The sequence below is a fragment of the Aptenodytes patagonicus genome, chromosome 1 (genome assembly GCF_965638725.1).
Source record: "Aptenodytes patagonicus chromosome 1, bAptPat1.pri.cur, whole genome shotgun sequence".
Classification (NCBI taxonomy): domain Eukaryota; kingdom Metazoa; phylum Chordata; class Aves; order Sphenisciformes; family Spheniscidae; genus Aptenodytes; species Aptenodytes patagonicus.
Window position 1 is genome coordinate 226,694,478 of NC_134949.1, and position 16,844 is coordinate 226,711,321.

A 16,844-nucleotide genomic window follows, 5' to 3' on the forward strand; every position below is an offset into this window, starting at 1 on the left:
CTTCTCACACTTTGAAGGGACAGAACGTTGGGGCGCGCGGCCCCGCCCACTTCCCACATAATTCATAAGGGGACGCGCCTCCCGCGCTTCATATTCATGAGCACCGAGGCGCGTCAGTATCCGCCAGCCCCGCCTCCGCATCGGCCGCGCCTTCTTATTGAATATTCATGAGCAGCCCCGCCCGGCTATATAAGGGGGCGCCTCCCCGTTCCCTCAGTAGCCGCGGGTCCTCTCCCAGCCCTGGGGCTGCCTCAGCCGGCGGCTCCCCTCACGGAGCCCGGGCCCGGTGCGAGGGGCTGCGTGGCGGGAGAGGGGCTCCCCGCGGAGGCCTGCTGGCCCTGAAGGAGGCCTGCGCCCCCTCCGTTGCCCCGGGGAGGGCGTAGGGCACGGTGGCTGCGTGCTCCTTCAGCAGACTGCTGTTCCCTAGGCCGTGGCCCGCCGTGGGGAACATCCTCCGCAGTTGGCTGCGGGGGGGGGGAATATCTGCAGGTTGTTTAGCCTGGAGAAGAGGAGGCTGAGGGGAGACCTCATCGCTCTCTACAACCACCTGAAAGGAGGTTGTAGTGAGGTGGGGTCGGTCTCTTCTCCCAAGTAACAAGCGATAGGACGAGAGGAAACGGCCTCAAGTTGCACCAGGGGAGGTTTAGATTGGACGTGAGGAAAAATGTCTGTACTGAAAGAGTGGTGAAACATTGGAAGAGGCTGCCCAGGGAAGTGGTGGAGTCCCCATCCCTGGAGGTATTTAAAAGACGTGTAGATGAGGCGCTGAGGGACATGTTTTAGTGGGCCTGGTGGTGTTGGGTCGACGGTTGGACTTGATGATCTTAGAGGTCTTTTCCAACCTCTATGATTCTATCTTTTATTTCAACCTTGGCGGATGCTTCGGTGAAGGGTGTAATCTCGGGTTGTGTCTGCTGGCCTGGGTTTCGTGGTGCTGCTTCAAATCCCTGTGGTTTCTGGGAGGGTTTAAGACCCTCCGTCTGGGATGGGGGCTCAGGGCAGCCCCAGAGCGTGTCTGTGGGGCCTGACGCAGCCCTCCGCCTGCCTCCAGCCGCTGCCAGCCTCCCGCTCCCCCTTCGACCTTCTTCCTACGAGATCCAGCAGTGGGTCTTTAAAAAGACACCACAAAATCCCCATGTACTAACGATCCTTTTCTATCTTGATGTGCTGTTACTTACGGCTTTTCTTCCTTCTATCCACAGCGCATGCTCCTTTTTGGATTCCTCAGCACTTGTTAAGCACAGCTTGACTCGGGACATCGGCAGGCCAAGCTGTGGAGAACACCCGTTCGGGCTCTCCAGCTGGCTGTAAAGGTCCAGGAGCTTCACAGATGAGATTAGCAGGTTATAAACCTGCAGAGCACAGGGGCCAGCGCACGCCAACCCTTCAGTTTAACTCTTTCTGGGTAATATCTGCTTGTAGGTGTTCAGTCAGCGTTTTTGCTCGGTGACCCCCGTCCCCAGTTCCACAGCCACAGGGTTTGGAGGAACCCAAATCCCCAACTTGCAGCCTCAGGCTAACCCCTTCCTCCCAGCTAACCCCTCCCCCCCATGTCCCAAAACTTTCAGGTCATCCCTAACCCATCATTTTCCATTGCTGCTTGAAACAGGGACTTAAAATTAATCTCAGGTCTTCCACTTCTGCTAAATAACTCGCTGAGGAGGGGTAAAAGGGGTGGTGGGGCAGGTCCTACTCTTGCCTAATTTCGGGTGTGAGCTCCTGGGAGGTGAGGGGCAGGGAGGTTTAGGAAATCACATCATTGAAATGATGCACTTCCGCACAGAGCCCACGAAGCTCTGTTCCTTGTGGATTCTCCAGTGTCTAGTAGCGTACCCCATTTAGTGCAGCGCACTAATTTACATTTCTTACCCTTAGCTCCTATTTGCAGAGAATATTTTGATGTGCAATATCTTTGAGATTTCTGTCTTTCCGTCAGGCTGGTTGAAAGGTCCAGCTGATTAAGAAGTGATTAGACCTGCAAGGCCTCCTTAGCCCAAGCTAAGAAACCGGGCTAAAGATCTTGCGAAGGTGCACTCCTACCTATGGTGCTGTATGAAGCCTTGCAGCTGCAGGGACGGCACTGCTGTACATCCACTGCCGTCAGCGTTTGAAGGTTTAGCGATGCAGAGTTGATTATTTTCGTTAACAACATTCAACAAATACTCCTCAGAGGCTTAATATGAGGAACAGTCATTTCTGAAGGAAGTCCGACAGTGTTTGGCCTGCAGCGTTAAGCGATTAGCAAACGAGGAGGAGAGCTTCAATGCTCGTGGAACAGACTGATGATTTAACAACATTTTACTGAAAGAGAAAGGCTTTGAACTAGTTTCTTCCTGAGAGGTGCCGCATCCTATGGGGGAGCCTCGGAGGAAGAGATGCAAAATGACATTTAATCATCCTGGGGTTTTTTTGGGGAAGGGAGCGTGTGGGGAAAGAGGTTGCAAAACAGAGCTGGCGTAGAGGGGATGTGCATCCAGAGTGGGGCGAGCAGGGAAAAGGAGGCAGCGAACAGCCAGGCAAACAGGCTTTGAGAATAAGCAAGGCAGCGAGGCGTGGGCATGAGCAAGGGGTGCTGGCTGCTGGCCGGGATGAGCTCGGTGTGTACAGCGAACCCCAGCCCTATCCCCGTGGGGTTATCAGCTGCCTTAGGAGCAGATTCCGGGGATCTGTTTCGTGGTGGCTCTCCTTTTCCCCTTCCTCCTCCAGGTAGAGTTTGCAGAGGGACAGTCTTCCGGGAGGGAAGGGATGAGGAGAGGAGCTGTGGCATCCAGATGCAAGTGCTTTCCTCAGGAACTGGGGGAATGCAAACCTCCCTGCCACGTTGCTGGTGACGGGACTAAGCTGACCGGCTGGTTATTAAAGGCAAATACTACGTGGAGTTTCAGATCTGTGTGATATCACGCCCCGGTATTGCCCAAGGGGGTGCAGGACTCGTGGAAAATCGGGCTGGCAAGGTTCCCAAGGGGTTATTCAGTCACCCCGCTTTCCCTGCAGCGGGATCAGCTCGGCCCGAGTCACTCCTGGGCAATGCTTGTTCATCCTGCTCTTAAAGACCTCCAGTGCTGGCAACCCACCTCCTCCCGGGCGGCTGGCTGAGCCTGTCCCTGTCACCAGAAAGCTGCTTTTCCATTGTCGGACATAAATCTTCCATAATTCTTGTCTTGGTGTCCCTGCTGGCCCCGTTAACCCACATCCCTTCCTTCTGCCTCAGGCTGGTGACGGAGGAGTCTAGACTAGGAGCTACCTTGGCGCAACTGCTCCCTGAATTGAAGTGCTGGGGTTGGGGGGGTGAGTCCGGATCCCAGGGAAGGGGTTTGTGTTACACCCCAAAGCGTCCCAGTGAATTCTTAGAAAGGTCCTTGGCACAGTTTTGGCCTCGAACAACTAGCCCCATCCTAGCCCAGCCCATCCCCGGGCAGGGTTTTGGGGTTACTGGGGCCACAGGTTGTTCTTCAAAAGTAGTTTGGATGCGGCACCCTGTTTGGGAAGGAAGAAAGCACTTAATAGGGTGGCTTTAGCCTGGGTAAGGACTATTTAATTTGTTAGCAGCTACAGGCTCCGTCTGCGGAGCCCCTAATTACTGTGACACCACAAACAGCGTGGCACCCCAGGAAGGGATGGGAGCGGGTGGCCACGCTGGGCGCCTTGCTGCCACCACCTCCGTGCTGTCAAAATCCCACCCGGTGCCTATCTCCCTCTCCAGACACCTGAATTGCTTCAAAATCTGGGCTCCTCGTGATGAGTCTGAGAGGGATGTATGCTTGGAAAGCCCACCGGCAGGCCTCCGAGATGGCCTGGCATGAGCGAGGCTGCGTGCGGGCTCGTGAGGTTGGGCCGCGGCTCGTCGGGGTGTTAAATGTGGGGAGTGGGAGATGCACAGCACCCGTGCGGGCAGGAGGCCTGGCCATCTCACCAGCTCTTCTGCCTTCCAGGTTATCGCGTGCGCTGGGTCAGGAAGGCGTCTTGTCTCTCTGTTTAAGCTGATCCTGGACCCCTGCTTCAATATCTGTACAGCGCCAAGTGCACAGGAGACTTGGTAACATCCCATCATCCTGGGAGATGAGTTAACAGGGAAGGAAGAGGAGGATAAACCAGCCCGGTCACATTGCCCTGAAACTTCTCCTGGGGTGAGTTTTCTCTTTCCTGCACCAGCTGTGGGGGCTGAGGTTGGGGTGTTAGGACTCACACGGGGAGCAGGAGAGGCTGTTTCTTCTGCGAGATTAGGGAAGGGGGACATGGGACAATCCGGGCTCTGTCAGTTGCCTGCCATGGGTTTGACAGTTCTCATGAGCCCTGGGAATGAGGGGAAGATGGGTATAACAGAGATTTAGGGATTTTTTCAGATTTGTTCTCTCTTGCTTTTAGGTCACTGCGGTCACCAGATCTCTCTGGTGCCTCGCCATCCTTCTGATAGCAGTTCCTCATCTCTGCCATATAGTTGGAGTTTATTTATCTGCAGCTGAACAGAGCACTCAGGTTTTGGATCAAGGGTAGCAGACCCTCCGGGGACCTCTACATGGCTGAGACAATGCCAGTGAGAGAGACACCCGCTCACACAGGGACGTTCAAAGGCTTCAGGAAGCCATCGTGGAGGGGCAGGGCAGAGGGTTTGGATGGGACATGCATGAGGTACCAGTAAATGCCACCAAACCATCAGCTCGTGTGCGAGTTTTTGGGGCATCTGCTTGGGGAGTTATTTTTTTCTTGCAAGGCTGTGTGCCGAGCAGGACGGAGCACAGGGAAGCCATGCCTTGGGTTTGCTCATCCTATTTTCCAATGCCTAACGCCCTTAGCAACCAGCAGCAAACCTGTTTGAGGGAATTTCACCCCAGGCCAGACAACCAGGGGTGCTGGATTGATTTTTACCCAAACTCCCTGCTGCTTCAGGGCTGTAGGTGTAGGAGAGGTCTTTGAGCTCAGAGGCGCTCCCCTGGTGTGTTAATCTGTTTGTTAGGTGGGATGTTGGGAGGTGTTTTGTGTCCCAGCGTGGCACATGGTGTGGATGCCCTGTTGACCACCAGAACTAAACCTCTGCTGCATGGCAGCCTGCGGTCAGAGGGCTGGACACGGCGATCCAGATTGCTCCTACGCTTCAGTCCAAGGTGAGATCGGCTCTGTGTATGTCATCGCTGACGGATATGTTCAGCCTCTTCTCAAAGATCTCCAGCAGTGGGGACCTTGAAGCCTTCCCAAATAATCAGTCCCAATCTTTTAGTTTCTCACTCTTTTATCTGAATTTCTCTTACTGAAATTTAAGCCTGGGATTTGTCCGGTCCCGCTGGGATGTCTCCCCCTACCTGCCATCCTGTCTGAACAAGTATTTGTTTCTATTACGTATCTCTATGATAAGCAGAGGAAGAAATCCCTAATGCCAGTGCGGCTCAGAAGACATGTTTCTTCTCGCAGGGCTGCCCCAGCCACGGTCCTGCTTTGATGCCCCCGGTTGCTGCCCCTCCGCTCTTTGTGCTCTCCAGCCCAGCTGCTTCCTCGGCGTCCCCCAGGACACTGCTTCCTACCAGCTTCATCCTCAGGTGTGCCAGAACCTCTTTCTTAGCCCTCAGCTTGGCCAGGGTGACTTTATGTTTCGGGTTTTCTTTTTTTTTGTCCTGGGAAGACCAAAGGTGCATCGAGTCTGTGCGTGGCTTTATTTTAAAGTCAAACAGAGCTCTCGCCTTTCTGTGTATTGCCTGAAACGCGTGTGTTAGTCGTGCTTGGGCTGGATGTCACCGCGATGGCGATTGTACTCGGGGCTCTGAGAGCATGACTTGGCTTTGCAGGTTTCTACCTTCAGTGGCTTGAATCAGCTTGAATAACTGATTTTTTTTTTTTTTTTTTTTTGGCATTTTAAGCAAGCGTTAGGTTCAGAATCCCCCTCCAGAGGAACTTGGTGCTTCCTTCGGTGAAGGAGCCGGTGCAAGGGATTTCTGTCCGCCTGGCTCCATCACGTGCTCACCGCACTTCCTTTAGGGACGTCCCTTTCCAGTGGGGTCGGTGATCACACCAGCACCCCTGGATTATCTGTGTGCGTGGAAGGTGAATTGGAGAAAATCGGAGGAGGCAGAGCCTCTGCGCTCGTTGCTATGGAAATCTCTTGCGCTGCTTTTCTGCTTCTTTTCATCTATTTGCTGGGGTGCTAAACCAATCTGTCTTTTCACCATATTTTGTCAGGTCCCTCTCTGATGAAGGCTCTCATCTACCCTAGACATTGGGTAGGCAGCAGAGAAAATGTGGCTGCAGAGATGGAGGTGAAGCCCTACGCCTTCGGGCCTCCTTGAAAGACCCACGGTTGGAGAGAGGAAGGGAAGATCTGTGCCCAAGAAACAGCCTCTAAATGTCTGCCAGGAGCTTGCTAGGGGTTATCATTTACTTGCTATCTCACCCACACTTCTATCTTTAGTCGTCTCTAGTTTAGCTGTCGAACGACTAAAAGGATATCAGTGCATCGATCCTCGCTGTTGTGGGGATCCACAAAATGCCGGTTGACAAAAAAGCTAATTTCCAGGAAACAAAAAAACTGTAGTGACTTTATTAAGACGAATGACGATGTGAAGGAAGGAGGCAGTGGTTTAGTGCTGGGACCGGACTTAGTCCAGCAACTCGGGTGCCTGTCCTGTAGGTGCTGCTGCTAGACGGAGTCAGATGGGGTGCATTATTCCCACGGATGCCCTGGCCCCCCACAAAGCTGCCCGCTCCCCGGGATCTGCCTGACCTGGGAACTGGGGCCTGGGGAGCCCTCTGGGAAGGACAGAGAGCATGGGAAGAGGAGAGAGTTCCCCACCGAAGCCATTTGTGGGACAAGCCGCTGTGCAGAGCTTTAGCTCTCTGCAGAGGTCCTAGCGACAGCAGATTTGGAAAGGGATCTCTGCCAGGTATTCTGCCAAATTATTCCTGCACATCCAGCCCACCCTGGGGAGAACTTGGTTTCTGTGTCTCCAGCTTGTCTTCCAACCCAAACCCCTGCAAGGGGCAACGGTTTTCAACTGAAGGAGGGTAGGTTTAGACTGGACATAAGGAAGAAACGTTTTATGATGAGGGAGGTGAGACACTGGCCCAGGTTGCCCAGAGAGGTGGTGGATGCCCCATCCCTGGAAACATTCCAGGTCAGGTTGGACGGGGCTCTGAGCAACCTGATCTAGTTGAAGATGTCCCTGCCCACGGCAGGGGGGTTGGACTAGATGACCTTTAGAGGTCCCTTCCAACCCAAACCCTTCTGTGATTCTACGATTCGGGGCGTGCGGAGCTCAGCGCTGGCCTGCAGAGGGTATCCTAAGCCCGTGCAAGGCTCCAGCCTCGTATCCCGCCACCCCAAGCCAAAACCTCTGCCTTGCCCAGCCTGCCAGGGAACATTTCTCTGCTTCTCACCTCTCCCGAGGAGCTGGCAGGGTTTTGTGGCCACCGTTTCTGTTTGTGGTCCTCCCAGCGATGATGCCGGCCCTGGCCAGACACTTGCCATGGGGTGCAGGTGGGGATGTGTCGCAGCGGAGACAGGAGATATGGACAGGCCCGGGGAAAAATGCTCCCCCATTTTTCCTCTCTGTCCTTCCCCCTTGCTTTGCCCAGCCTCTCTTCACCCCTCTCTCTTATTTGGTTGCTGATCTCCATCCCTGGAGGGGAATCTCTTACTCGCTGTCCTCTCTATATCGCTGAGTATAGACTATTTACCGTGCGTTGGTCTTGTGCTTGGCAAAACGCTCAGATGCTAAAAAAATTACCGGATTTCCCATCCCAGGTTGGACTACGCGATTCCATTGGTAAATTGTCTTTTAAACCTCATCAGTCATTGACTGCCTTAAACCCCCAAAGGTGCAGCTGTCGAGCTCTTGAAAGTCCTCCAGCACTCAGATTCATGCAAAAATGACCGCTGCCTGCAGTCGGTATGGCTGCTTGCATGGGGAACAGACGTTCTCAGATGCGGGCAACCCAGAGCTGGCACGTGCTCTTGCAGGGTTTGACTGGATCCTGTTGCAACTCCACAAAGCCCTTGGGAACACGCTTTGCATTCAAGGTGCTGTAACAAATTATGTTGCCTCCAGCACGAGTCCTGCAGGTCGTTAGATCGCTGTAGGGCGATAGATGTAAAGGCTGCTCCTTCCTTTCCCTGGAGCATGAGTCAGGAGAGGTAGGGTGATGTCCTCAGGAGAGGTGGAGTGATGTCCTCTGTAGACAGTCTTTGTAGCTCGAGGTGTGGTATGAGACGTGATAAAACTCCCGAGCAAGGCTGAGTTTCATAGAATCGCAGAAGGGTTTGGGTTGGAAGGGACCTCTAAAGCTCATCTAGTCCAACCCCCCTGCCGTGGGCAGGGACATCTCCAACTAGATCAGGTTGCTCAGAGCCCCGTCCAGCCTGACCTGGAATGTTTCCAGGGACGGGGCATCCACCACCTCTCAGGGCAACCTGGGCCAGTGCTTCACCACCCTCAGCGTAAAACATTTCTTCCTTAGATCTAGTCTGAATCCACCCCCCTTTAGTTTAAAGCCATTCCCCCTTGTCCTGTCGCAACAGGCCCTGCTGAAGAGTTTGCCGTTATCTTTTTTTATCAGCCCCCTTTAAGTACTGACAGGCTGCAATAAGGTCTCCCCGGAGCCTTCTCTTCTCCAGGCTGAACAACCCCAACTCTCTCAGCCTTTCTCCATAGCAGAGCTGTTCCAGCCCCCTGATCATTTCTGTGACCCTCCTCTGGACCCGCTCCAACAGGTCCGTGTCTTTCTTATGCTGAGGGCTCCAGAGCTGGACGCAGTGCTCCAGGGGGGGTCTCAGCAGAGCAGAGCAGAGGGGCAGAATCCGCTCCCTCGACCTGCTGGCCACGCTGCTTTGGATGCAGCCCAGGAGACGATTGGCCTTCTGGGCTGCGAGCGCACATTGCCGGCTCATGTCCAGCTTTTCCTCCACCAGTGCCCCCAAGTCCTTCTCGGCAGGGCTGCTCTCCATCCCTTCATCCCCCAGCCTGTAGTGATACCGGGGGTTGCCCCGACCCAGGGGCAGGACCTTGCACTTGGCCTTGTTCAACCTCATGAGGTTCACACGGGCCCACTTCTCGAGCTTGTCCAGGTCCCTCTGGATGGCATCCCGTCCCTCCGGCGTGTCGACCGCACCACTCAGCTTGGTGTCATCTGCAAACTTGCTGAGGGTGCACTCGATCCCACTGTCTATGTCATTGATGAAGATATTAAACAGTACCGGTCCCAATACGGACCCCTGCGGGACGCCACTTGTCACCCATCTCCATCTGGACATTGAGCCGTTGACCACTACCCTCTGCGACCATCTAACCATTTCACGCATGGTCCATTGGGCAGAGCAATCTCTAAGACCGCTCCACGGTGAAGGCTTTGCTTCAACGTCCCCCAAATACAGTTGCCTTCAAGAGACATTCGGGAGGAGCTCTCACCGGCGTTAATCACTCATCAGGATGGGAGCAGGAAATCAGATGCTGTGTAAGGTGATGTCTGTATCAGAATTGCAGCCGGAGGCTGTTTCCCCAAGCTGCTGCGTCGCGAGGAGGTGCTGATTGCTTGCAGGCAAGGCGTCTCCTTGCGGCTCCAGGAGACATTCGGTGCTGACTTCTAGCTTGGAGGCACATCTCCTGCCATCACTGAACCAAAGCCAGGCCCTGGGTCGAGGCGGCACGGGAGACCAGCTGCAGAGGTGGCCGCAACAAGCCCACCGAGGAGTTCAAGGGTTACACCGTCAGTCATGGGAAGGGGGTAGCTCCTCTCCTGTGGTTTCACTGCTGTGAATTACAGCATTACTCCACCGCTGGTTTAATGCATGAGAAGGAACAGCGTAAAAACAGGCCAAGGCTCAGCCCGAAGGATCCTTGCCAGCTCTCCTCTTCCCACCCGAGTCGGAGCTGCAGAGCTAGTGGTGAGAGCAGCTCCTGGGGCACCGTGCAGGGAGGCAAGATTGACTCTGAAGCTTGGAGAGAGATGTTTTGCCTCCCCATCCAGCTGTCTATCTCTGCATGGTGCCCTGAGGGACCAGCAGGGAACAGAGCTGCCCAAGCCATCAGCCCCAGTTATCCAAATGTCCCTCTCTACCTCCTGGTGGCTTCTGAGCCTACAGGGAGCAGGGCTGTTGAGCAGGATGGGCCGGGAGTAGGAGTCTTACACTCCTGCCCAACCCACGTGTGGGCTCAGGGCTTTGGGAGGTGGAGGAGACCGACTTCTCTGTGGTGGCCACTCTTGGATACGGAGGAGAATTTATAGCTGCTGCCTGCTGGAAAGGCCAAAAAGAGAGACAAATACGGAAAGGGCCTGCTCTCCAAGCAGGACTTTGCAGGACCTCATCCTTCTGCAGGGAGAGCACAATGGCAGCGCAACGTAGAATTGGCAAAAATGAGAAGAGCCCTCCTTGAGGAGGGCAGCGGGAGGGAGGGAGGGATAAAGCCCGCCGAAACAAGGCGGTGTGGGAAAGCAGATGGAGGGGATCAGTCGGGGCTGGTCTCAGCCTTGTTTCAGCTCTGTGGCAAGGCTCAGGCTGGGCTGCCAGCGTTGGTGGCATGTCTTCTGCTCTTGGGGGGCTTTGGAGATATGACTCTTGCCCTCCTGGGAGGCTGGGCTGGAGCTGGGGGATGTACCGTGAGCTTGTGTCTCTCTGCAGAAGTGGCATGAACAAGCTTTCAAATCCCCAGGCGAGGAGAGGAAACCCATGAGGCTCCAGGCGTAGGATGGGAGTTTTGTGAAGTTGTGGTACGAAGAAAATGTGGATTTTGCTCAACTCCCCGTGGAGTATGGCGGAGAGGCGTCATCCCATTTCATGTCCATCTTGCTGGGATGGGAGGGCTCCATCTCCATTGACTCTAGCTTGGACTTCTGGCATGCTGATGCGGGATGCATCGACTCCTCCTTGAATGCATGCCAAAAATAAAGGACACGGTCGCTAGCCATCAACGGGGATGGAGGAAGACCATGGAGTTACAACAGGAATCTCGCCTCTGCTTTGGGCAACCCCAAATTCGTGTGCCAGCGCATCCGCCCTCCCGCCGGCCACAGTTCCCACGAGGCTGCGACGGTTTTGCGCAGGGTGTCATGCCACAGCCTGTGTTAAAAAAAAAAAAAAAAAGGCAGAATCCACTCATGGGAGGTGATTTTCCCCACTTGATGAAAGGAGGTTGGTGACAGCTTGGATTGCGTAGCTGGCTGAGGGGCGGTGGGGTGGGCTGGCTGCGGGGCTTGAACGGGGCCTGTGGTTTTCACTGCGGGATGACTGATAATCGGGACTTACTCCTGCGTTCCCCAGGATGGGCAGCCTTCACGCCCGAGCGGAAGAAACCACATCAGGCTACGTGTTTTTGCAGCCCGGTGTCAAGTGAGGCAGCAGCTCCTCCATCCCCGGGGCAGGGCTCGCTCCTGCAGCCGGATTTCTTTAGCCCGGCTTGCAACGGTTCACGGTCCTGCAGGTTTCCAGCTCCGTCGCCTGCAGCTGGCAGCCCTTGCGTTGTGCCTTTCTCCTGGCCCGCAGATGCGTGCCGGATCGAAGGTCGGGGATGCTGGGCTGCAAACTTCCAGGGGAAGGTATGGTGTGCAGCCAGCTCCTCCAGCCTGCAGTCTGGCCAGCTCACAATCATGCCACGAGGCTTGCGCGGCGGGGGATGTTATTGGAGCCCACGCTGTTTATTCAGTAGTTTGTAGGAGAATCTCAGTTTTCATTCGAAAAAAAATAAAAAAAGGAATTGTCTCATCTTCTTGATTGCCCAGAAAACATGAAGCGAGTTTGACCTAAAGGCTCAGGAACCAGAAGGCGAATATAAAGGACCCAAGTTTTATTATTTGCAAGCCAATCCCATGGTTTTTGGAGCCTGATTCATGATCGCAGATGGGTTGATGTTGGCAGCATCGAACCGTCAGCCAGATTCCTTCGCAGATGAAGATAAAGAGCCTCGTCTTTGCCAAAGGGTGAATGTATTCTTTATGAGACGCAACAGAGATGTAACACAGCACCTTGCTCCTGACAAGGCTGGCCTTTATTTCCTGGGTCTGCGCTTAGGACATGGCTGAACTTTCCCATAACTTTTAGCCCTGATGCAGGGCCAGGATCTACAGTCCTGAATTCAGCTGTTGCTGTTGCAGCGGAGACGCAAAATAACTTCATTGACGTGGGCTTCGCATCCCCATTTTTCTCAGCACTTTCATAACTTGCCCACAGACCTACGCTACAAACGGGCTTTTCAAGTCTGCCCTGTGCAAGGGAAGAGCTGGGAGAGGAGGTACCGGCTGTTCCTGGTGGGAGCTGGAAGGAGCCTGCTGTTTACTCAAAACCCTTTAATATCTTTATCGAGGCATAGGAAGAAATAGAGGGGCATTGCTAGCAAAATTTGCGGGGAGCTGGAAATGAGCGGAGCAGTGAAACAAGGGAAGCTGGGTTAGATGGTGAGAAGCTGGGACCGTTGGGTGAGTTGAACCTGGCCAGTGTGAATCCGCACTGCACGGAGCTGTCGGCGCACAGATAACGCAGCGGGGACAGTAAGATGGGGGGAAAAAGCGGGTCCTCCAACCACAGCGTGGGACATCCCCGTCCCAGACCTACACGGAGGCTGCAGGGGTGCCGCCCCATCGCTCAGAGGAGGGGTGGGCGGCGTGGACCATCCCGGGCTTTGGGTTGCTCTGACACATCAGGTAACTGTAATCCACAAGGCATGTCGCTGCCTTCTCTAAAAACCAGCTTTGTAGTTTGTGGTGTGTGTGGTCACGTCAGGATTGCTCCGGTTAGCCCTGAAATGCAACAGCAACGGCACTGCTTGTGCTCTCTGTAGCCGGCGGGTGCCGGACGATGTGCAGAGCAGCCCTGGGTTCTGGGCTCCTACGTTCCCTTGTAGTGACTTGGTCCTTCAGCAGAATCACGCTCGCAATTTGCAGGGGAGGGCACCGGGCGGTGAAATTATTTTTAGAGCTTGTAAACAAGTAGACCTGTGACGATCCCCGTAGACGACCCGGCTCTGTCTTCTGCTCTGCGCACAGGGCTCTGCTCTTTGAGGATCACAGATATTCCCGTACGGGAGAGTGAAGGTGGGGTGAGGACTCTTCTGCATTTGCTAGCCGTGGTTCGGTGATTGCCACCTTCTTCCCAAAAGATGCGTCCAGCCCATGAGGGTGCAGAAATGCATCTTGACTTCTTGCGCTCAGCAGCTTAAAGAGGAAATAACAAAGCTGATGATTTAAAGTGTTATTAAAACAGATTTCTTATTACAAAGGAGACTTCCCTCTCTCACATCCAGCTCCAGGAACAGGCACCTACAGACGTAGTTTGGTACGGGGGGATGTGTTTGGCTCCTGGGGCAGGGCTAGAGCCAGACAGAAAGAAGATGGAAAGAAGAGTTTTTGATGCAGAAATTCTCCTTGACTGCTTTCCTCTCCGAGCCAAATGGGGAACGTGGCTGGTGTGACCAGGATTTAGGGGTTTGGGGACACCTTGGAGTTGTCGGCAGGCTGGTGGCTTGGTGCCACTCTCAAGTGGGTTGGCGTCGGGCACAAAGATCTCACACCCTGGAAAGCTTGATCCCGAGCTTGAATTAATGGAGGAAAAGAAATAATAACTTGGCTGATAGAGGAGATCTCCAGTCACCTATTGCCAAAGGGATCACAGGTGATGACAGTCTCTCCCCAGCCAGTGGTGGGAGGAAGCAGGAGAAGACAAGGGGAAGAGAGAGACCCCATGGTGTAGAGATGAAGAGCTTTGCAAAGGGCTCCTGTGAGGTCTGGGACCTCCATCCAAGCCTGCCCCGGGGGGAAACGTGGGTGTGAAGGTGTTCAGCACTGCATTAAAGCCTGTATTTCTTGTGCTAATAAAGTGTCGTGCTCTAAGCACCCATAGAAGTATGAGTTGTGAAGGCGGAGCAGGAGAAATGGGTAAAAAAACACGCAAAATCTGGCCTTGGGGGTCTAAGGAAGCTGCAGGAACCCATCTCCATGATGGACTGGTGGCCCTGGGTTATTTTGGCCATGGGAAGCAGCGCTGCTGAGCGAACTCCGCTGCTCAGGGAGGATCCAGTGCTGCCCAACTTCTCCACGAGGGTCCTGGAGAGCAGAAAGCTGAGCCCCACAGCCGGGCAGAGCAGGGCTGGCAGCCAGAGCTGGACCACTTCGTGCGGGATTTGGGGAGAAGCGGGAACAGGAGCAGCGTGTCTTCTCCAGGAGTGACTGCGTGACCAGTGGCTTTCCAACCGGCGGCGTTTCATGCCCAGCAGCTCCATGCTGCGGAGACGAAGGGCAGCCGAGGTGCGAGCGCGGCTCTCCGCTCTGCTGGGGTGGCAGGAGGAGGATTGGGATCATGGCTGGGGGCCGGGGGGGGGTTCCTGCAGGCGGGGGCTACGCTGGTCATTTAAGATGGCTTTATGCAGCTGGAGGAATGTAAAGCAGCTGGTGGGGAGAGCGAGCTCAACCGCTTTGTCTCGCTGAAACCTCTGTCCCCGCGTGTTGCGGGTACAGGGGGGAGAGCTGCAACCCGGGAAGGAAGGAGCCCGTCCATGGCACTGGGAAGGGAACTGGGGTTTACTGGGAAGGGAGTCAGGGCACTGGGGGACCTCGGTGGTGGAGCGGAGCCCTGGGAGGGGGAGGCTGCGGCCCCGATTTCTGCTTTGCTCTGCTTGGAGCGTGGGATGCTCGGGGCTGTGCCAGGGCCGGCTTCGCCCCGGGGTGGGGTAGATCCATCTGCGTGGGCTCAACCCCAGCGTGGGGGTTTAAACCTCTCCCGGCGGGGGGGGGGGGGGGGGGGCTCAAGCATCTCAGAGCCGGGTGGAGTTTAACAGGGAGAAGAGGTGCAGCCGGGCCTTTTGTAGGGGGGGGGTGATATATCCCATTAGTGTCACCTCCCGGCTCGTAGCACCCCGGGACGGGGTCCGGCCCGGCAGGGCCTTCCAGCTCCCCCCCCCCCGGGGCTGTGCCCCCGAGCCGCCCCGCGGAGCCCCGGCCAGGCTGCAGGGAGGCAGGGGTTAAACCTGCGGCTCCCGCACCCCCTCCCCGCCCGCCCTCCCTCCGCCCTCTCGCCGCCGAGGAATTTCCTAAAACACCCAAAAAAAGTGGGAAAATAATAATAATTAAAAAAAAAAAGAAAACCCACCCTGCGGATCTCCCCCCCCCCCCCCCCCCCGCCCCTCCATCTCCGCCTTTAATACCAACAAACAAACTCCTCGGCTCTCCCTAAAGGAGGCGCCTTTGATCGGAGCCAGACGAGCCCCGCCGGGCACCGGCACCGGCACCGGCACCGCGGCTCCCCCGGGCACCGGCATCCCCGGCACCTCGGCATCCCGGGCACCGACGTCCCGGGCACCGACACCCCGGGGCATCGCACCGGCACCGCGGCACCCCCGAGCACCGATACCGGTCCCGAGACATCCGACACCGGGACCGAGACCGCGGCGCCGCCGGGCACCGGCAGCGGGAGCGAAGCCCCCCGGCACCGGGACCGAAACATCACCGGGCACCGCACCGGGACCGGCACCGGGACGTCGGGCAGCGGCACCCCCGGGCACCGGGACCAAGACACCCCCGGGCACCGGGACCGCGGCACCCCCGGGCACCGGGACCGAAGCCCCCGGGCGCCGATCGCCGGGCTGCGATGCTTCCCGGGGCGGGTCCCCTCGCCTTCCTCCTCCGCTGCCTCCTGCTCCTCTTCGCCTCCGAGAGCCGAGCCCGGGCTCGTAAGTCCCCCCCCCCCCCGCTGCCCTCCCGGCTGCGCTGGGTCCCTCCGTACCTCAGTTTCCCCACGGCCGGGGTCCCCAAGAAGTTGCGGGGGGGCTTTGCGGGCACGGCTAGGGACACGGGGAGGCTCCTCGCCATGGCAGGTGCTGCTCCTCCGTGGCCAGGATGTCCCAGGCCATGCAGCAAGCCGGGTCCCCCATCCTGCACCGTTGGGGACACGGCCGTGTCTCCCTCCACCCGCTGCTGTCCCCGGCTGCTTTGTGGGGACATACAGCGCCGAGCACACTGCTGCGTGCTGGTGAGGGGGCTGTGGGGTTTCGTGGGCTGGCAGGGACATGTTGAAGGTCTGGGACCCCGCTCCCGTGGGCTAGAATTTGCGTAGGGCAGGAGGTTGAATTACAGCCCGTCCCCTGCGCGGATCCCACCCCACCTGGGTGCATCTCCCCTCCGAGGGTGGACGGGGACGTGGGCAATTTGGGGAAGTGACCTCCCCCCAGATCAAACCTGGGGGCTTTTCTCCATGTCCATCCCTTGTCCATCTCCATGTCCATCCCTTGTTCTCTCCTTGCTCCTGCTCCCAGCTGGCCGACTGGGGCAGATGATAAGATTTGGGATGGGGAAGGGAGGTTCAGCACTTCCTTGTACAAAAAGGCTTGAAGGACTTGGCCAGGGCTGATTAGCAGCTTGGAGGGTGCTGGAGGTGTTAATGAGGGCCAGGAGGTGGGTTTGGCTTGGGCAAAGCACTGGGACCCCACCAGCGGGTGCTGGGCACCGCAAAGCCACCTGAGCGCCGAGCAAACCAGAGCAGGACCCGTTACGTCCCTACATTTATTCTTCTCTTTAATCTCCCTAAATCCCAGTAGAGTCTGTCGGTGGCTGCATTAGGGTGATTTACGGCTTGTCCGCTGCCAGCAGTGCATTAGGCACTCGGCAAATAATCGTCCTCCTGGAGCGCCGACCCAAAATGTGAGCTCTGGATTGCTTGTCCCGGCGGTGGGGTGTGCTGGGGAGGAAAGGCAGGCGGATGGATGGGGCTGTGCAGAGCCCTGGAGAGCAAAATCCAGGTGAGTTTGGCTCCTTTCCCTTCCCTGGGCGCATCGAAAGCCGCTGAGCTCAGACCGCAGCATCCGTTTCTTGCACGAGGGATGTGGGTCTGACTCCCTGCCTCTGCCAGGGCTGCGTTAACCGTGGTACCCACGTTAGGAGGA

The 16,844-nt window shown here is 56.4% G+C and overlaps 1 protein-coding gene across 1 annotated transcript in view; it reads left to right on the forward strand.

Moving 5' to 3' along the window:
• Positions 1 to 5,038: 5,038 nt before the first annotated feature.
• CHRDL2 (chordin like 2) overlaps positions 5,039 to 16,844 on the forward strand; it is a 37,779-nt gene continuing 25,973 nt past the window's right edge. The window contains 4 exon segments of the mRNA XM_076332518.1: positions 5,039 to 5,102; positions 5,407 to 5,531; positions 15,142 to 15,513; positions 15,515 to 15,635. Of these exon segments, the coding sequence (XP_076188633.1) occupies positions 5,039 to 5,102; positions 5,407 to 5,531; positions 15,142 to 15,513; positions 15,515 to 15,635 (682 nt within the window).